The sequence below is a fragment of the Salmo salar genome, chromosome ssa03 (genome assembly GCF_905237065.1).
Source record: "Salmo salar chromosome ssa03, Ssal_v3.1, whole genome shotgun sequence".
Taxonomy (NCBI): Eukaryota; Metazoa; Chordata; class Actinopteri; order Salmoniformes; family Salmonidae; genus Salmo; species Salmo salar.
Window position 1 is genome coordinate 68,166,172 of NC_059444.1, and position 21,450 is coordinate 68,187,621.

General features: G+C 43.3%; 1 protein-coding gene across 2 annotated transcripts in view; it reads left to right on the forward strand.

Annotated features, from left to right (window-relative positions):
* Window positions 1-5,181: 5,181 nt before the first annotated feature.
* Window positions 5,182-21,450, forward strand: part of LOC106601336 (myosin-9) — a 32,774-nt gene continuing 16,505 nt past the window's right edge. The window contains exons 1-6 of one of the 2 annotated variants that reach the window (XM_014193467.2): window positions 5,182-5,462; window positions 16,507-16,841; window positions 18,293-18,449; window positions 19,270-19,297; window positions 19,453-19,546; window positions 20,252-20,272. In XM_014193467.2, coding sequence (XP_014048942.2) covers window positions 16,512-16,841; window positions 18,293-18,449; window positions 19,270-19,297; window positions 19,453-19,546; window positions 20,252-20,272 — 630 coding nt within the window. In that variant the 5' untranslated portion in view covers window positions 5,182-5,462; window positions 16,507-16,511. The remainder of the gene's footprint in view (window positions 5,463-16,506; window positions 16,842-18,292; window positions 18,450-19,269; window positions 19,298-19,452; window positions 19,547-20,251; window positions 20,273-21,450) is intronic. The other variant, XM_014193468.2, reaches the window with a different exon arrangement.

A 21,450-nucleotide genomic window follows, 5' to 3' on the forward strand; every position in this document is an offset into this window, starting at 1 on the left:
GTGCATGTTCATTAATTGTTTATGGTTCATTGAACAAGCATGGGAAACAGTGTTTACAACCCTTTACAATGAAGATCTGTGAAGTTATTTGGATTTTTCCGAATTATCTTTGAAAGACAGGGTCCTGAAAAAGGGACGTTTCTTTTCTTGCTGAGTTTATATTATTTTAAATATATATATTTTCAAATATATTTTCCTTCTTTATTATTTTCCCCTGAACACAGACATATTCCACACCTGCTGACACATTGAACAGTATAATGTTGAACATATTTCTCTGCTTGTTAACAGACATTTTACCTTTATTGGCTCATACTTTTAGTTAGTTATAGGCTATATCTAGGGTCCTGAGTTTTTGCTGATCATATCGTGTGGTCTGGAAAAACTCCTTTCCCTAATAATCATTATGTCATCCTATGGTTATGATAAAGCTGTTTACCCTGACTGCCTCTGTTAAGTGCACATGAGATATAGGTTGTGTATGTCAATATGTTGATGTCACCTGTGTCGTGGATGTTTTTGCCAATGTTGGTTGTGTTAACCCTTGTTTATCCAATGAGGTCACAACATCATCTGTTTCACATTCAGGTCCTTTGGAACGCATACAGAGCCGGCGTCACCCCTTGGAGAGAGTGAAGATGAGAACGAGTGAGGTCAGGAGTGCAAAGTATTAAATTACCTCATTCTTCCTCTTTCATCTTTATTCTATCCCTTTTCTCCTTGTTCCACCAAACTAATTTTCACCTGGGCATTTCTTCAATGTACTTCCTTTGCCACATTTCCTTTTTCCTTTGCAAAGGGTATTGTCTCCCTGCTGTTAGTGGCCTGTATACTGGTCCATTGCCTTTGTTCCGTCAGACTGTCTCACCTTCTCCAGATCTCAGGGGAACACAATGGAATGAGCAGGTAGACGTGGTACTGAACCACTCGCTATGTACTTACGCTCTCTACCCTCTTAGCATCCATCAGCTCATATCATCCCTTCTTTCTTTTTCATCCTTTCATAGTCTCATTCTTCACTTCTGCTTCTGCTACTCTACCCCCAATTCCATCCCTTCCCCCATCACTTAACCATGAAGTTGAAATTGTTGTCTTATGTTTTCCAGTATTGTTATTTTAAGGTTCCTTTCCAGGCAAACTTGTCCAGAGGTCTTGATGTGCCTAGGCTGTGCAGCCTTGGTACACACACACACACCCACACACACATACATACACACACACCCACACACACATATACATACACACACACAGCAGTGCTCTACTTGGGAGTGAATCTGGTTCTCTCCACTTTTTCAACCTGCTGTCCATAGTACATCTCTTGGCTTCCAGTGGGGGCTAAGCTTGCCCTTCTCACTACAGCCATAGTTTTAGCAATCTCAACTACTGTATCTAGACTACTCTCAGTAAGCAAAATTACTATGAAATAAGTATTTCCCAGACGTTGACATCACATGAATTTCAGGTGCTGAATGGAAGGTTAGAAGACATATATTCCAGATGTAAAAAATAAGCATTTTCCGGACGTTGAAATCAGGTGCATCTTAGGTGTTGAATGAAAGTAAAAAATGTGACATTTCCAGTACATGTTTTCCAAAATTTTAAAATACTTATTTTTCGATCATTGATTCCATGGCCAGATTTCAACTGCTATAGATTCTCAATTAAGTAAGAAATAAAACACATTCATTTTTCACACCTCTAAATGAGAAAGAGGAGCAAAGTGAAGATTGCAACTAAATATTTGTTTTATTGCTCCCATCTATCACATGCACTTATGTTAGCATTTTCAAAAGCTTTAAAACTGACACCATGACATGCTGACTACACCGCTCACGTCACGTGCGCAAGCGTTGCAAAAATAAATGTACACATACATGTTATTCAATCATTGCACCCACACTGCTCACGGAGCGTCTGTGTAGCCAGGTGCTAAAATAGAAATTGGTTCTATTTGTGAAGCTCAATGCGCTGCAATTCCGGCCTCTCCCATCTCCACATTCGTTTTTAGGAGCATATACCCACGTGGGTGATTGAAAGATTGGACAGCGGACCTCAGTTAATCAGTTGTAGTAATGCACTGGAAATTTGTTTGCCAACTGTAATATAAAGTCCAAAGAAGAACAAATAAGCCTGAAGGAAGGAGGAGAGATCATGAGAAACTTATTTGGTTTACCGTTTTATCTGTGGATGAATTGTCGGAGTAGTGGATCTTGTGCATTTCAGGTAAAATAACAACCCAACGTTTATATCCCAGGACAAATTAGGTAACAACAGCAAGCTAGCTAAATTGCCATAAATGTGTAGCAAAATGCTTATGCTTCTAGATCCGACAGCGCAGCAGTATCTAACAGGTCATATCTAACAATTCCACAACAAAACGTAATGCTTTTTGACCTGTCCCCAAATTAATATAATTGGCTCAGAGTTTGTTTTGATATTTAAACCTGCAAATCCTGATCACTTCAGGTATTAGTGAACAAAATCAACATGCACGCAGTTTATTTAAAGCTGCCATACAGAGTAAATCAACAGACCAATTCAACTACAATAATATTCGGTGTAATGGTTACATAATTTTTTTCTAGCTATGACTGTGATATGTTGTTGTTTATCTACCTTAGCTGAATGCACTGACTTTAAGTCACTCTGGATAAGAGCGTCTGCTAAATGACTAAAATGTAAACGTAACAACACACGTGCAAAGCATGCTGGGTAGTATTGTAATGAGCTCCGCCCCCAAACAAGTACAAACATGGTCGTGTGGACCAGATCCAAATCTGAACGAATCACAGACGTCTAGGTTATGTTTCACAGGTTTGAACATCACAGTACTGTATGGAAGTTTAGTACAGTAGAACACAGAAGAATACAGTACAGTACAATACAGTACTGTATGGTACAGGAGAGTAGAGTTTTATTCAGTAGAGTACAGTAGAGTTGAATTCATTAGAGTAGAGTACAGTACAGTATAGTTTAATTCAGTAGAGTACAGTACAGTACAGTAGAGTTTAATTTAGTACAGTATAGTACAGTAGCATTAACTACAGTACAGTATAGTTTAATTCAGTAGAGTACAATACTATACAGTAGAGTTTAATTCAGTAGAGTAGAGTACAGTGCAGTAGAGTACAGTATAGTTTAATTCAGCAGAGTACAGTACAGTTTCGTTCAGTAGAGTAGAGTACATTAGAGTAAAGAAGGGTAAAATACAGTAGACTATACTTTACTTGTCTTTACTGTATTGTGTACTGTAATATACCTTACACTGCTGTGATTTACTGTGATGTAATGTGCTGATCAAACTTGTGAAACATAGATGCCGATGATTGGTTCAGATTCGGTCTGGTATGGGACGGACCAAATCTGAACCAATTATAGACGTCTATGTTTAGGCTAAATCAATGCTGGACCGGACAAAATCTGAACATCTATGTTTGGCCCAAATCATGGCCTGTTCGGACCAGACCAAATCTTAACCAATTATACACTTCTATGTTTGGTCCAAGTATAGGCCGGTCCGGACCATGAACCAAATATACACTGAGTGTATATGACACAGACTGATCAGGTGAATCCAGGTGAAAGCTATGATCCCTTATTGATGTCACTTGTTAAATCCACTTCAATCAGTGTAGATGAAGGGGAGGAGACAGGTTAAAGAATACTTTTTAAGCCTTGAGACAATTCAGACATGGATTGTGTATGTGTGCCATTCAGAGGGTGAATGGGTAAGACAAAATATTTAAGTGCCTTTGAACGGTGTATGGTAGTAGGTGCCAGGTGCACCGGTTTGTGTCAAGTACTGCAATGCTGCTGTTTTTTTTTTTACACTCAACAGTTTCCTGTATTTATCAAGAATGGTCCACCACCCAAAGGATGTCCAGCCAACTTGATACAACTGTGGGAAGCATTGGAGTCAACATGGGCCAGCATCCCTGTGGAACCATTTTGACACCTTGTAGAGTCCATGCCCCAATGAATTGAGGCTGTTCTGAGGGCAAAAGGGGGTGCAACTAAATATTCGGAAGGTGTTCCTAATGTTTTATAAACTTGGTGTAGACGTCTATGATTGGTTCAGATAGACTTGATACACAGGGAAGTGTCTATTGTCAAAAATCAACGTCCGCATACGTTGAAATCAAGGCCATTCTGGACCGCACCAAAAAAATACCTAAAAAAGACCGTAGGTCCGGACAGGACCGAAAAAGACGTCCAGAAGACGGCCCCTGACAGTAAATTCTTAGTGGGCTTTTGCACCTCAACAGGAAAGCACCTGTGTTTGTTGAATCTACCTTCCTTCTTTCAGTTGTTATTGTTTTTGTCAGTTTTTCTGGAAGATATTTGATCATTCAGCAACACACTATTGACAGCTTTCTATGATATCAGCATTGTACATTGTTTTTGTTTGACAATAGACACTTCCCTGTGGACCAGGTCTACCTGTCAATAAACTGAAACATATCAAATCACACAATAAGTGCTTTGCACAGGTCAAGTTTCTGTCACGTGGAATGCTATTGACCAATTTAATGCAATTTACCTTCTTTTTTCTTAGGGTGGAAAAATAATCTGAATTGTTGTTTATCTATTTGGTGTGTATTTTCATATGCACATACACCTACATTTATTATGCCTCGGTGTGGTTTTAGTTTCAGTATGTTTCTCCAGACAATAGTGTTTCTGTGTCCCTAAATATCACTATTATTAGTGTGGTGATGGTAATACTATCACTAACTGAAAATGTGTTCTCAGTTAACTTACCTGTCAAAATAAAGGTAAATCGATAAAGAGTAAAACAGTTGGCTACAGTTGTAGCCCAGTTTGTGTAGTAGTAGATTCCTTGACATGAACCTTGGTCGGTTCTCTCTAAACAGTGTCTGTGAGCTTCAAAGCAGACAGTCTAGCCCCAGTCAAATGACACAAGGGGATAACTTGGATGATGTAGCCCATGCTGAATGGACTGGTACTTATATGGTCATACAAATCCTTACAGTGCACATACCTCCTTCATTAAACACCACCTTATCTGTGCCCCCCTTCTCATCCCCTCAACTATTTCATGTTCATGATTTTTTTGCCCAGTGGGACTAGTTTCTCCACAGTGAAACGCCCCTTCAATAACATTATTCGCCCAGACGGTAAGGATTATTATAACATTGGCTGGGAGAAGCTGGAAGGGCGGAGACATAACATGTAGGCCCCTCCTCCTCTGGACCGCACCCCGACTGACTACGCAAAGAGCGAATTTAACTAGCTAGTGGAAGAGAGAAGGAACAAGAAAGAGAAAAAAAGAAAGAGTGAGGGAGAGCAAGAGAGGGAAGAAGAGAACACTATAGTTTGATCAGAGTTCTTCGCGAGGCTGCTGTCGACTGAAAAGGAGTTTGTTTCGCGGCGACACGGAGACAGACTCAGCCACCGGTTGTAGCTAGCCAACCCCAAAAGCCTCTGCATCTCAACAGCAGGTAATAGTCCAGCTAGCTAGATTTCTCTTCTACCTACATTCTCATTTCCTTCAGCCTTGGCTCTTCACATGCTTGTGTCTAGCGGTGAGCAAGTGTACCTAACCAGGAAGGACGAGAACTGCAACTTCATCACCTCACAGTGTGGGACCTCATAACCCAGATGTATTGTTAACTTTTGAACATCCAACTGTATCAACTTTTGTCTACATAGTTGATACAATTTAAGGTGGAAAGTAGTTTCATTTTACCAGGCACGGTGTCAAAGCAAGATTATATAAGCGACTAAAGAAGCAATTGCAAGAAAATGTTGAAAGTAATGTAAGCTAACTTGCTAACTACAGGAAGTGATTCGCATGAATGAGATGTAGAAAGGGAGGGAATGAAAAGTAACGCCAAATAATGGAACACATGAACTATAAACACGGTCCTGTTAGAACCCTTTTGAAGTGTCTATTTCATCGTGGATTAACATGTTGTATAGTTTAGGTCTCGCTGTGTGATCAGCCGCGGGGCAAGCAAACAAGTTTGTAGGCTAACGTACCCCGGGAGTGTTGTTGCGCACCATTACGTCACTCTTTAATTGATTCGCTGTGTACGTCCACGCTTCCTGTTCGATTGATGCTTTAGGTCTACGTCATTGAATTTGTTTGCATTTCTCATGCATTTCATCCTACACTCCAATGAACTCATTATGCGTGAAATGGCAACGTAGCCAGTCGTGTGAAGTTAATGTATTACCTAATTTTCTGAGAGTTAGGATAATTTCTTTCTTGGCTAATGTCATTGAACTAGATTCACATTACTCGGTAGGACTAGTGACCCCTCTTACACGACCAGACATTATATATGCAATGACCCCAGTCTATTTAAGTGCTTTGTCAGTAATTTGGGTTTGGTTAGAGTCAGTGTTTTGTGTTGAGAAATTATAGATTGCTGCAGTACTTTGATTCCGATTATTTCGACCTCAGGGACTTTGCCTGGCTACCCAAACTCGTTGCTCCTGCCAAACGCTACGCCACGCCCATTGACATTAGTTTCTTCTCCACAGTGAGTCTGTATCGGAGTACCTCCCCAACGCAGAGGCTAGCATTCTAGAAATCAGAGTCCCCAACAAGGGGGTTTTCACTTTTGTACGTTAACAATGTGACTCCATCTTAACTTTTACATTTTTACATTTAAGTAATTTAGCAGGCGCTCTTATCCAGAGCGACTTACAGTAGTGAATGCATACATTTCATAAACTTTTTCCGTACTGGTCCCCCGTGGGAATCGAACCCACAATCCTGGAGTTGCAAACACCATGCTCTACCAACTGAGCCACACGGGACTGTGGCTCCTCCACATTTATCGGATTGGTTGAACATTACAGGAGAGAACCTCCCCCTAAGTTTTTTTTCTTCTCATCAAGACCAGTATGTAGGGGATCTAGTTTCAGGAGTTTCTTTTACACCTACTAGTTAGGTTACTAGAACACAAACCCATTCTAACCATTCTGATTGGTTCCAGAAACCAATGGTTTGGACCAGAACCAGAACACATGTTGGTAAAGCAGCATTTTGGAAGTGTCATTGGCTTTCATACTGATTTGTTTGAGATGATCCAATCACTGGAAAAGCAAGTTGGTTTTTCCACCACAAACGACTTCAATGTTGGCAGTCTCAAGCTGAAGTGTAGCAAATATAGAGTACAGGAAGATTTGAGTCGTCAGGCAATCTGGGACTCACAAATTACGCATGGTCCTCCAGTCAGCTTGGGCAATTCTCCTGATATAGGAACATGGCTCAGTCTACGCCTGTGCAAATGTCTGTTCCCACTGCACTGAGTGAATGTCTGCCCTATAGATATAGCCACATTTGAATATCATGCCCATTAATTCAAACATGTTATTTCAAGTGAAACACAGGCTTATGTCTTTGAACAGGGTTTCTGTCTTTTGAAGGCCACAATATGCAAAGTCAAGTTCATGACTTTCTGGCATACAGCCTTGGTCTCTCTCTGTTGGTGTCTTTCTATTTCAATAGCGCAGGGTGTTGGTTCCTGTCAGAATAACATAATTTCCTGTTTTTGCTTTCACTGCACTGAACTGTGAATCAAACCCCTGGCAACATCTGAAACTAATCCTCTGGATTTCAACATTGCTCATTGGAAAGGCACTCACCATTATTATTAGATTGAGTTATAATGACCTGGTAGATATAAACTGATTAATCTAACTGTCGTGATCCTCTTACATTTTACTGACTGTTTCAATGATGTCCCTACTAGAATGTGTCCAGTTCATGAACAGTGGGTTGATCAATATGTAGTCTAGCCTAAAAGTGTGCTTAAAATCATACAGGACAAATGAAAATGCCTGTTCCTGTATTGAAGGCCAGCTATGATGCAGACATCCTGGCTAAGGTAGATTACTGTTAGGCACCAACTTGCGTTTGTTTCAATTTGAAACATTTGGGTCAAGGTTACCGTGGCACAAAAGTTTCCCACAGTTATCCAAGGTTCAGTGGTAGCTGTGATTCTTGAGTTGACGCTATCAGTCAGTCCCAAGATGTTTCTGTCAGGTGATGTTCTCTAAACTAACTGTAGATTTACAGGACTATAGTTGCCCTTTCAGTGATGAGGGGCAGTAACATGGGCAAATGCTTGCTGATAATCCAGACAATGGAATAAAAAAAAGAGCCCTACATTTTTGACCAGACCATACCATCACAATTAGGTCATTTCCCCAAGTAAGCAATCCTCATTTTAGGCCCTATAATCCAGCTAGCTACAGCAGATCAGATGTATTTGATCAGATGAAAGGTCATCTGGACAGGACTGCAGTTTATGCTTAATTGATATTTATGATCCTTGTCATATAATGTACAGTACATCTCCAGTCAGAGGCAAGTAGAAGGCAAAGATCAATCTCCACATGAGAGTCGATATCATTTGAGTAATGCCACAGATCCGCATATAAACATGGGTCACATTCTCTTCTTAAAGCTGGAATCCTTAATGGTGACACTGTCATATCAGTTTGGGATATTACAACAAAGTTACTGTAAACAAGTGTTTCTTCATCAGACGTTATTGAACGTGTGATACAACAGAATAGGTACTGCAAATATTTTTTTTAACACTGCTCGACGCACCTCACCTCTGTTACATTCACAAAACGATAACGATGGTGCTGGGGCGGACAGTGTCGCTGTTTCCCCTGATACGGATTCCATCTTTAAACTAGGGCTGGGAATTGCCAGGGACCTCACAATATTTTCATGATACTTGGGTGCCAATATGATATACAATTGTGAGAAACACAATACATATGTATTAAGATTTGGTCTGTGATTTAATTTGTATTTATTTATTGGGTTTTGACGTTCCAAACATATTGCTCACCATACGTGTGCTGCCGAGATACAAGCGAGCGCATGAGAAATACATCATGGAAGAGTCCTATAAACAAATTGGCTCCCTATTTAATAAGATGGAGAACAAGCTATGAAGGGAAAATACTGGAGTTGTCAAGTTCATTTTTCCCATCACTGCTTTTTAATAACAAGTTTGATATCATGGATTCTTAGTAATGCAGACATCAAACACAGGATATTACGTGCGTGCATACATCTGTGCTCTGATTCATGTTTGAGTCATGTTTTACTGTGGCTGGCTTGCCAGTCAATCTCTTTCAAACTTATTTTATTGCCATTATTCTCGCTATCAACGTCTATCTATTTATATGTAATAAACTCATTCCTTAGTTCAGTCTGGCTTGAACAATATGATTTGAATTGGGTCAATCGGATTGGTCGACTTGGCAGGGACACCCAATGTATCAGCTAAAAAGGCCTAGTGCAAATCCCACTACTAGGTGTATTCTACTGTTTGCTTGCTTGTTTCTTTCCTTCCTGCTACTCCATTCTGTCAATTTCTCCCTACTCTCCATACCTCCTATTTTTCCCATCTTCCCCCTCACAGTGCACACCTGCAGCGTTCCACTGAATGCAACAATAGCAGGAAATTACTAATCTATGGCTGGGGTTCCAAACAAACAAGGCTTGTTCTCACTTCTCTGGACTTAACTGTGGAAACACTGATTGCTGCTTGGTTTATGATGCATGCTAGGCCTATGCTGGGTGGGGGGTAGTTGTCCTTTTTAATTTATAGTGAACAAAAATAAAGCAACATGGAACAATTTCCAAGATTTTACTGAGTTACAGTTCATAAGGAAATCAGTCAACTGAAATAAATAAATTAGGCCCTAATCTATGGATTTCATATGACTGGGAAGACTGATATGCATCGGTTGGTCACAGATGCCTTAAAAAAAAAAAGGTAGGGGGGTGGATCAGAGAACCAGTCAATATCTGGTGTGACCACAATTTGCCTCATGCAGCGTGACATCTCCTTCGCATAGGATTGATCAGGCTGTTGATTGTGGAATGTCGTCCCGCTCCTCTTCAATGGCTGTGTGACGTTGTTGGCTATTGGTGGAACTGGAACACGCTGTCGTACACATCGATCCAGAGCATCCCAAACATGCTCAATGGGTGCCATGTCTGAGTATGCAGGCCATGGAAAAACTGGGCCTTCAGCTTCCGGAAATTGTGTACAGATCCTTGCGACATGGGGCCGTGCATTATCATGCTGAAACGTTAGATGACGGCGGCAGATGAGTGTCACAACAATGGGCCTCAGGATCTCGTCACGGTGTGTCTGTGCATTCAGATTTAATCAATAAGATGCAATTGTGTTCGTTGTCCATAGCTTATGCCTGCCTGCTTATACCATAACCCCACCACCACCATGGGGTGCTCTGTTCAGTGTTGACATCAGCAAGCCGCTCACCCACACTACGCCATACATGGTCTGCGGTTGGGATGCCAGTTGGACGTACTGCAAAAAATCTCTAAAACGGCGTTGGAGGCAGTTTATGGTAGAGAAATGAACATTCAATTTTCTGGCAACATTTCTGGTGGACATTCCTGCAGTCAGCATGCCAATTGCACACTCCCTCAACTTGAGACATCTGTGGCATTGTGTCGTGTGACAATTGAACTTTATAGTGTCTTTTTGTTGTCCCCAACACAAGTTGCTCCTGTGTAATGATCACGCTGTTTAACTAGCTTCTTGATATGCCACACGTCAGGTGGATTATCTTGCCCGAAGGAGAAATGCTCACGAGTGATGAAGCTTTTTGTGCGTATGGAACATTTCTGCAAACTTTTATTTCAGCTGAAACAGAAGACCAAAACTAATATATTGTGGTTATATTTTTATTCTATGTAACTAATGGAGAGAAGCAGATTACTAGATGGGTAGAGGTATTTTACACCATGTGGGTGGTGAAAAGCTACCTTGCATGTCAGAAAATAGACCTTGTTCCGTGTTGGGTGTGATCTGCACACCTGATGTGTTTGGTTTTGTAGGTGTGTATACATGCATGTATCAGACTGGCTATTGCCCAACGCAGTCAACTTGAGCACTCGAACACAGTTTCACACTGAACTTTGAAACGCTCTCTGCACAGGGACATCCCTCTGACTGCCACTCCATATTTTATTTCTCCGTCAACCCAAATGCAGGTCAGGTTCCATATACCCCGCTAGTTTGAATACAGCACATGTTCAACTGGCCGTGAGTGCTTTGTGTTTGACTGGTGAATAGCCTCCATAAACGTTGGACACTATTTGTTGTCTTCATGTAGCCTAGACTATAGTGATTGAAAGGGAGTGCTCTTATACTGTAGATAAGACTTCTAGTCAGAGATAAGGAGAGATGAGAGTTAGACTACACCATCCCCTCCCTTTTGTCTGTTAAGGGGGAAAATTGAGATGAGAAGACCTGTTCACGGTCAGGTGAAAGATGTCTTTCTAAACCCTACTCAGGACATAAAACATGTTTTATTTAAGTGACCGAGGAAGCAGGCATGTATGACTCCCTCCAGCATTCTTTCACAACAGTTAAAAGACTTATGTAACCATTATCTAATATCCAATGCGCTTTCGCTTGTTCAGCAAGCGGGTGCAAATTTAAATAGCCAGCCGTGTCCAATATGGTTGTCAAAATGACAACAGAAATATAAGCCATTTCATCAGCCCTTTGACCCCAAATCATTATGTTTTTAGGTGTTTGTCAGACTGACACCTACTGGCTGTCAACCAGTACAGTTAATAGAATAATTCTAAAGGAAATGTCTGTTATTAGATCTAAACTGGACAGTTCAAATCAGTTATTCACTTTATGGTGCTGCTAGACTAACAGGTTGCTTAGAGTTCCAGTTTTTATGTGCATCTCTAGTGAGGAATGTGGAAAAATAGTGGATAAGGGTTTGTCATGCAGTGTGGTTAGTTTCCAGGACTTAATTTACTGCACAGTCTGCAAAGGGCCGAGAACTTCTCGTTTCAACGGTGTCCCCTGGCGCACTCTGCAAGAATTCACACAACAAAGTTCCACAAATGGCAAAATATTTTTCCCTCTTTGTCATTTCCTTTTCCCTCTCTCTCCTCGGCTCCCCCTCCCTCCCCTCTTTTAGGCAGAGAGACGATGTCTGAGTCCATAATGAACTTAGACACTCCACCTCTCCTGCCTTCTGGCCTCGTCTGGCGGTCACACTCTCTCCCTCAGGGCGTCAGACAGTGGAGAGGACTAGGAAAGCCAGAGGTAAGGTCAGAGGGCAAGGGATGGAGGGATAGGCCGTTGAAGCTTAACATGCACACAAGACTGACCAAGCTAGACTTGACCCAACAAGAGACCATCTGATGAACTAGAGTAGGGACAGACAGGACAGGGTAGGAGGTATTAACAGTTCTATTAATATTCCAGTCAATGGAGCCATACACCATGGCCAGTTGGCCACGGCTGTTTAACCGCTTTGTGGCTGGTGGGATACAAGGCTTATTGTACATGGTCAGGCTTTAAATGTTGCCTTTGGTCGCCGACTGACAAGATGGAGGGTCAAGACCTTGGCTTTTCCAGCTACTCAGCATAACTCTGGGTGAGGAGGAGCAAGGGAAGGCACTGAGCTGGAATGGAATGAGAGTAGAGCAGGGAAGGAGGGGAGGGATGGCTCTGAAGAGCAAGCAGCCCTTGGTGTCCCTTTTTTAACGAGATGGCCAGGTGTTGACAAGGACACTCGTTACTTCTTCCCTTTGTGCCTACATTCTTGTCTCTGTGACGTCGGTTCTAAAACCACCCTCTTGTTATTCGGCCCGGGGTGGGGGGGGTCCGCTTCTATAGTAGACCACTTCACTGACTAAGCACCACTCTTCCTAGATGTCAGCGGTCGTTGTCTTAGCCTTCAAGGACATGTTGGCTAGTCATTGATCGTCATAGGTCTGATAACATTTAGGGACTGTTGGAGGGATTAGTTTCCTTGTATTCCACGTGTCGCCTTCATTAATGTGTAACTCTGCATGAGTAACTACCAGAACGGCTAATCTCAATGTAGCCAACCTTCAATAGATGAGTCTGTTTGTACAGCTGAACAGTATTTAACGTGACGAGACATGGGGAGGCCTTGCAGCTGCGCAGTACTGGGCTTCAGGCTTAGTGGCGTCCCAGGTTGAGTGAAGACGTGGCCAGACAAAGCTGTGGACTTTGGTGGCCAGACAAAGCTGTGGACTTTGGTGGCCAGACAGAAAGCTGGTGACTTTGGTGGCCAGACAGAAAGCTGGTGACTTTGGTGGCCAGACAGAAAGCTGTGGACTTTGGTGGCCAGACAGAAAGCTGTGGACTTTGGTGGCCAGACAGAAAGCTGTGGACTTTGGTGGCCAGACAGAAAGCTGTGGACTTTGGTGGCCAGACAGAAAGCTGTGGACTTTGGTGGCCAGACAGAAAGCTGTGGACTTTGGTGGCCAGACAGAAAGCTGTGGACTTTGGTGGCCAGACAGAAAGCTGTGGACTTTGGTGGGGACTCTGAGTCATAATAAAAGACGTGGGTCTACCCAGTGTTCTCTTAATGCCATGTACAGGCTAGGCAGTGTCTATCAATGGCAACGGCTACACCATCACACTTTAGGTTCGCCTTCACCTTTCAATGTAGAGCACCTTCCATAGAATTGCTATGAAAAGAATAGATGTGGTTATAAATGTAGCCCTGTGCTGCTCTCAGGAGATGGATGGAGGAGATGCGTCACTGACTAATCTGTGTCAAGACGACGTGTATAGGACACAGCACAGGCCTCTCTGCTCCCTCCCTCCCTCCCCAGGGCCGTCCAAAACGGCTGCATGCTCTCCTTTTTCAAGTCTCATTTTATCATTGTTCTCGGTTCACTATCAGTGGGTCATATTCCTATCCTGCTGGCTTATCCATGTCTTGCTGGAAGACCATGCAAGCTAAACTCTCTGGCTCCCATCCTGCATCCACTCAACAGATTGCCTGTGTATGTTTGAGCTGCTTGTTTGAGTTTGTTTTCATGTAGGCTACACGTTTTCTTTTTCATGCTGCACGCCCACACGTTAGCCTAGCTGACACTGCTTGTTTTTGCCAAGCAGGAAAACAATACAGTTAACTATTGCAGTCAGGCATTAGCCGTGTTAGGCCTGCAAGGAACTGACTAGACTGCCCCTTGGTGTGGTTGCTGGTTGTTTGCCTAACGTTGCAGATGGTCAGGCCCTGCCACAGTCAAGGGACTGTCTGAAGGCCACTGGCTTCACCACTGCACACAGTCTAACTGTTCTACTGTACAGCCTGAGGGTGCATTACCAGGGATAGGTGATGTATTTTGAGTGTTTAAGGGCTCGAACACACCAATAGCGTTTGCCTGCTGAGAGTACTTTGCCAAAAAAGATCTTGCATGTAGAATCGCGTGAATGTAATCAGTCAGACATCAACAGCATGCTGAACGATCGGTAGACAAACGGGAGATCCATCTTCGTTGCGACGTGTGCGACCCATAAACCCCCCTCCCGGGCTCGACTGATGCGGTGATGGGGAATAGAGGCAGAAGGACTGGAAGGAAAGACCAGGAGAGACTGATGGTGGTAAGAGGAAAGAAATGTGCAGCATTCCTTTGCTCTCTCTGATAAAGGGTCAGTATGGGAGGAATGTGACCCTGGAAGACTGGATAAACAGAGGGGGAGAGGGAGACTGGAGCTGACCGAGAGGGGTCCGGGGGGACTAATTTGTGGGGTACCTCACTCTAAAGCAGGAAACTGGGAAGTAAGGGTTGAGGAACAGAGTTGGGAAAGGGGAGGGTGTAGTGATGGAAGTCAGCTGTAGAGCTCTGAGGAGGGAGAGGAATGGTGCGACATTCCTGGTTGCCTGACTTAGATCAGGGTTAATGTGCCATTTAGTGTTTCTCATAACCCTTTCTGTCAGCAATGCCCATATCCAATGCAGTACAGGCTTTCTCGATACATTCTCAAACATCTACTTGCCCTAGCCTTTGTGTGCAGTAGACTGCATTGCCCCCGGTGTAGGTTAACATGCCTATAAAATAACTTTTTCCCGTTCTACAGCAGGTAAACCTCACATTCAATGATGTGCTATTTCGTAAGAATAGCTTTATGATTGCAGGCACTCTAGAACTTCCCACCTGTAACCCCCCTCCCCCAAAAGTATCACAAATTGCAAACAGAAACTCTGCCAACAAACAAAGCTCTTAAGTATGGTTAAGTGGAAAAATATCCTGAACTTGGAACCTTTGAGCGTTTGCTGTTTCGCAACATTGACTATGTAAACATAACGGAGCCAGTTGTTGTAAAATGTCGACCTTTATTTCTACCCTAGGGAGTAAAGGAACGTTTTAGGCTAACGGCCCTGGCGGTGGTGGGAAAGCGCAACGCTCCCGTTGTTGGAATGTTCAGATAATGGCCTTCCCTCTTCTCCGTACCTCTGTGTTTAGCTAAACGTTATGAAACACCCTCCTCTCACCCCACTGGATTCTGCTAATACTTGTCTAGTCTCTTCATGCGGGTTATACCATGGAACTGACTTTAATGACTTAGATAATGTTCATGAGCTGTGAGCCGGTCCTGTTTGGGCCTGCAAGCGATATCTCTCACCTCTGGCATTGTGGTTGTTTTACACAAGCTTTGTAAACAAGATTCAAGACTGAACATTGTGTTTAGGCCTTTAACCCCATTTTGTTTTGGGGGGGGGGGGTAATATTTAGACTTACAGTCCCTTGAATGCTCCAACTTTTTGTTTTTGAATATGGGCGGTTCCTCAGGCCTCATGATGTACAACAGTCTATTAACCTCCCACTCTGACGTGCTCCTCGTCCCTAGAAACCCAACGTTGCGAATCGCAAATTGTTTTGAAGATTTTCCTCCAAGCATGTAATCAACGAAGTCTTTCCCAAAACCACGTATTCAGATGAGATGGTCAGCACATGTTGCACATTACCACAAATAAGTTTCACAGCACTAAGTTACATTTTGTTAGAGGCCTTCTTGGCTGGAGAGGGAGTGCGCCCCGTAATTTGATTAGCATCCATAGTGGTTGCCAGAAACGTGGGGCCTCGTTGAGATTAGTTTGTTTCATGTTGGCACAGTTGGTAGAGCATGGTGTTTGCAATGCCAGGGTTGTGGGTTCGATTCCCACGGGGGACCAGTACGGAGAAAAAAAATGTATAAAATGTATGCATTCACTACTGTAAATCGCTCTGGATAAGAGCGTCTGCTAAATGACTAAAATGTAAAATGTAAATGTAATGTTGACCTGACCTAACCTCAGCACCTTGGCATTTCTCAGACATTAAATCAAGAAAAACGGCCAGGGACCAGACCTTTCTGACAGACATCAACTCACAACCCAACAAACTTTCTGGGCAGTGGCTATCTTTAGCTCAGAACAGTCACATGGGTATTGCGGATAGAGATTAACGCGATGATGAAATGACAGTTCATGCCCACATTGTTTTAGGGATAGATGATGCAAGATAATGCTTTGTAGTTTCAGGGAAGTCTTTGTTTACTTGGCTCAGAATATGTCAGGACTGTTGCTCATTTACATCAGGTTTGTTTGTTGGTTGAGGTCTAACTAAATTGAATTGGTACTACAACTAAATGCTCGATTTCCTAGCCCTAACCAACTTCCGGGTCCCTCTTTCCACAGCAACCATGGCGACGGACGCAGACAAGTTCCTGTACGTGGACCGCAACATGGTCAACAACCCTCTGGCCCAGGCAGACTGGGCCACCAAGAAGCTGGTGTGGGTGCCGTCGGAGCGGCTGGGCTTCGAGGCGGGATCTGTGAAGGAGGAGCGAGGTGAAGAGTGCCTGGTGGAGCTGGCAGACTCTGGCAAGAAGGTGAAAGTCAACAAGGACGACATCCAGAAGATGAACCCGCCCAAGTTCAGCAAGGTGGAAGACATGGCTGAGCTCACCTGCCTGAACGAGGCCTCGGTGCTGCACAACCTCAAGGAGAGATATTACTCTGGCCTCATCTACGTGAGTATTATACACCAGGCACACTGAACTGAAGGACACATTCCCAGCCTGTAGAACCTGAAGGAGAAAGTCTGATACTACAGCACACTGAAGGACCTCACCTCATTGTATGATACAAGTGTCAATTATTACTCTGTGTTCATGTGAACACTTCTGACTCACCCATGCCCCCTCATACAAGCGCTGATAATATTTGACTTAAAAAAAAATATTTTTTTTAGATGTTATCCAAGGTCTTGCTTAATGCTGGTTATGAAAACACTGTTTGGTCATATCACAACTTGGCCTGGTTCCAAACCAGGTGGTCCTCCTTCCTAGCCTCATTATCCCCATTAAGCCCATTGTGTCAGATGACCATTGTGTGCAGGTTGCCACCCCAAACCAAACATACGAGTATGTTCTGTCCTCCCTTTCTGGCTCCCCTCTCTTACTCTCTCCTTGTGTGTTTGGAGTACTGCTGTAAACAGGAATCTGCAGGGAACAATACTCTCCTGGGGGGTGGAAGAGGGACACAATGAGGGGGCGGAAAGTAAAGCTGTTCAGAGTTGAGTTCCAGGCGGAGCTGGAAATGAAATGGATATGGAATGTAAATCGTGCTCTAATTATTGTTCCCCCATAATGCCATTTATCCCTCTGTCCACGACTGGGAGTGATTTGCGGTCTGCGACATTGGGCTTTGACCCGGTCAAGTCAACACACCCTGGCCCTCTTGGGGTTTGGGTATTGCCGTGTTGCGCGCCACTGGACCGGCTACCCTTCTGAAACCCCCCTCTTGGGACAGGCAGAGACAACTACCAGACCAGAAGCAAGGGCACGGAGCAATGGGGAGGGGAGGACAGGAATGTAGCTGAGAGGGAAGGAAACAGAAATATGGAGGGTGGATTAACATAAATGAAGTGGGGAGGAGAGATGCTCCAGATGCCCATACCAAGATGAAGGTTTAGAGGGGTATATGGAAAGGGACAGAGGGGCTGGGGTGAAATCACCTCGGATGATGTCACTGTTTTGTAGAAGCTCTTGGTCATTGTGAAACATGACTGATCTAGCCCAGCCTCTGGCTGTAGTCAGGGAGGGAGATTGGGAAATGAAGTATGGAGCTGGTGTTGATGAGAGACTTGGAGAGGGTTAGATTCAGAAGATAGTGTTCACTATGATTTCCCCATTCACATCTGTCCAGTCTTGTTTTCGGCTGTAGACCATCAGTGATATAATATGCAGTCAGTTTAAACTTATTACATTGGCAGGTCAGAGTGATTCTACTGCAATCTCTCACTAAGATCGACAGTGGAATTGTAATTGAAATGACACCTCTAGACTAGCCAAAATCCAATGTAAGAAGACCAGTTAAGTCCGACTGTATAATCCCTAGTGTTCTTGGTTCAGGCTGTGGATAGAAGAGAGCATGTATGTTCAGTAGCTATTATTAATAAGTGTTTCTCTTTGTATCACAGACATACTCCGGGCTCTTCTGTGTGGTCATAAACCCCTATAAGAATCTGCCCATCTACTCAGAAGAGATTGTGGATATGTACAAGGGCAAGAAGAGGCATGAAATGCCCCCCCATATATACGCCATCACTGACACGGCCTACAGGAGCATGATGCAGGGTAAGCGAAGGTCCTTGTTTTACCACATCGTAGTAAGTAACCTAGCAGATTTACTCATTAGTCTCATCTGAAATACAAGGGTTATTGGTAGTATTTTAACATCCATGTTTAAGATAATTTGTCTAAGATATGAATCGGTTTAGACTCCTCCAGGCATACTTGACTCTGAAAGTCTGCATTTAAGTAGTGAAGCATTAGCTTTGATTTCTGAGGGCTCCTGCCTTCCATAACCAAGGAAAGGCCATTAGTCAGTCTGTAAGGGGATGTAGGCTACATACAGTACATTCTCAGTACTCTTTCCCAGACGCATTATCTTGATGTACTGTTTGGCATTGTCAGACTGTCCATTCACTCCCTCTTGTCTTGTTAGTCCATTGTTGGCCCCCATTGAGGTAAAGGGAATCATTGAACTAGAAGAGAGGGAGTTACCGTGCAGTATTTGCATGGGGATGGTTAATTGGCTTGTTGGTTAAAAGGCATCATGCCTTTCCGTTCACAGGAAGCTGGATATTGATTTCCTGTGTGACCAATGCACTTCCTGTTTCAGAGACAAAAATGTGGTGCATGTGCTCCTGAGATAACAAATACACACTGAAGAATTCACATTTTATATAAAGCCAGCTGGCAACAACATACTTCAGTTGTTCTGACAATGGAACTGAAGTTCCTCTGCACAACAAGCACCCATGATGGGCTACAAATAGTAGCAGAAACTATTGTCACTATTGAATTCAACTGTCCCCTCATGTTATTCAATCCAAACTTAAACCATGTAATATGTACCTTTAAAAAAAAATCTTGTCCCCACCTCTTTTCACAGACCGTGAAGACCAGTCCATTCTTTGCACGTGAGTCTTGAGCACAAAACCCTATGAACAGCAAATCTTGGTCTCTCAACATGACCTTGAAATATCAGTGTTGTGTGATATTGCTGACAACTGATTGACTACCTTACTTTTTTGCTTTTGTCCTCCTCTCCTCTTCCTCCTTTTCTCTTCCACAGAGGAGAGTCTGGTGCTGGGAAGACAGAGAACACCAAGAAGGTCATTCAGTATCTGGCCCATGTGGCCTCTTCCCACAAGACCAAGAAAGACCAGGTCAGTCATCTACTCTACTATTCTCTGTCATAATTCCCTTTGATCTTCACCCTCTCCTCTCTGCTTCTCCCTCTACTCTCTTTCTTATTCCTTTTTTTCTTTCTCTTCACCATGCTCTCGAACTCTCCCTCTCTCTGAAGTGGGCCTGGTTTCCTATGGTCCTTTATCAGCTCGGAACCAGGCTTTTCCGAGTCCTCAATGCTCAACTACTTGTACTGTGATTGTATGTGCGTTTGAGAAATAGTGGTGCCAGTGGTACTTAACTTTACATCACTGTCAAGCCATCACCATATTGTTCCAGGTCTTGGATAGGTGCTGCTTCTACATCTGTCACACTGCTCTATGGTGCCATAGAGGACCTCTAAATAAGGGTTGGCCAGTCTTGGTTCTTTAAGACTGACTGTAGCACAGCACTGCAGGATGTAGATTAAACTCTCTTGTTAGCTGGTTCATAGTGTGATATCTAAACCACAGTAGACTGACTATATTCCTTTTGTTGACATTTCTCCTCCAGCGGCTGAGCTGAATCAGTGACTCTATAAAGCCATGAGAGAATAGTAACCCTGCAGTGCTGTAGTTGGCCAGCCCTGTGATAGATGTAGCTGTGACTACAGGGTTCAAGAGGCCCAGTCCTTTCTGAAAGCAGACCAGTATCTGTATCTATCATTCCTTTGAGGTTGTGTGTTTCTCTTTTCCCATCAACAGACCAGCTCGTTCCTGTCACATGTGAGTTACCCCCCCCACCCCCTTCCTTCCTCTCCCATCACACATCTCTGGATCTCCTCCTCCACACCCTTCCTCCCTCTCCCTGGCTCTTGCGCTCTCTCCCTCCTCCCCCGTGCTGCTGGAGCGTGCTCTGTGGTGGGCTAGTGGGTCACTTGGAAGTGTAGGTCACATGACCAGTGTCAGTCCAGAGGAAGGAATGTTCTTTATTAAAGGGGAAATTGCCATTTGAATTCAGCCAGACAAAACTGAGAGCACATCCCTTTTTGTATTGTTGATTTGATCTTCTTTAAATACTATGTTTAAAGATATTTCATGAGTAAACAGCTCTGCAGTTTGACAAGTCTGGCTGAATTTTGCATAACGCTGTTGATCCTTTGTTTTCCCCCTGGTGGTTGCAGAAGTGTGCTTGATGTGTTTACGACTCCATGTCTGCTTGCTGTGTGTGTGTGTGTTCCAGTGTGTCTGTCCAGAGTTCTGGTCAAAGTTCTCTCACAGTTCCCCCTCCATTTCTCACTCTTTGTCCACACCATTTTAAAGATCTCTGGACAACCTCACTGAGTTGCTGTGTGCGTTGTGATGCCAGTGGACTAATTGTATACGTGTGTGTTCGTTCACTGGGGATGCTTCATACCAGTCATCATATCCATTATTCCCTACTCCTTACTACCGTTTAAAGCCTCATAGTGGTGTAATGTATAGGATTAGTTAGGGATTGGTTTTAAACTAACATTGTCCTTGAAGATTAAGGAAAAAGGTTCAGTGAGCTCAGATTGATAACATTGACAAAGCCACTATAGCAGCTACATTTTTAACATTTGAGTCATTTTAGCAGACATTCTTATACAGGAAGAGTTACAGGAGCAATTAGTGTTAGTGCCTTGCTCAAGGGCACATTGACAGATGTTACACCTAGTCGGCTCGGGGATTCGAACCAGCAACCTTTCGGTTACTGGCCAACCTCTTAACTGCTAGGCTATGTAAGAATATTAGTGTGGGTCTGTATTTTTATTGGGTGGATTGAAGTGATTTCCACCTAATATGCGCCAAGCTCCTCACATGTTGACACAACCTTCAAGAGTCTGCTACAGCTGAGGCTATCAGTAGGCTTTCCTGTCCATGTATAGATCCTTTTTCAAATTGAACTTCACTGTAGTATTACTAGTGGCATTTTAGCTGGT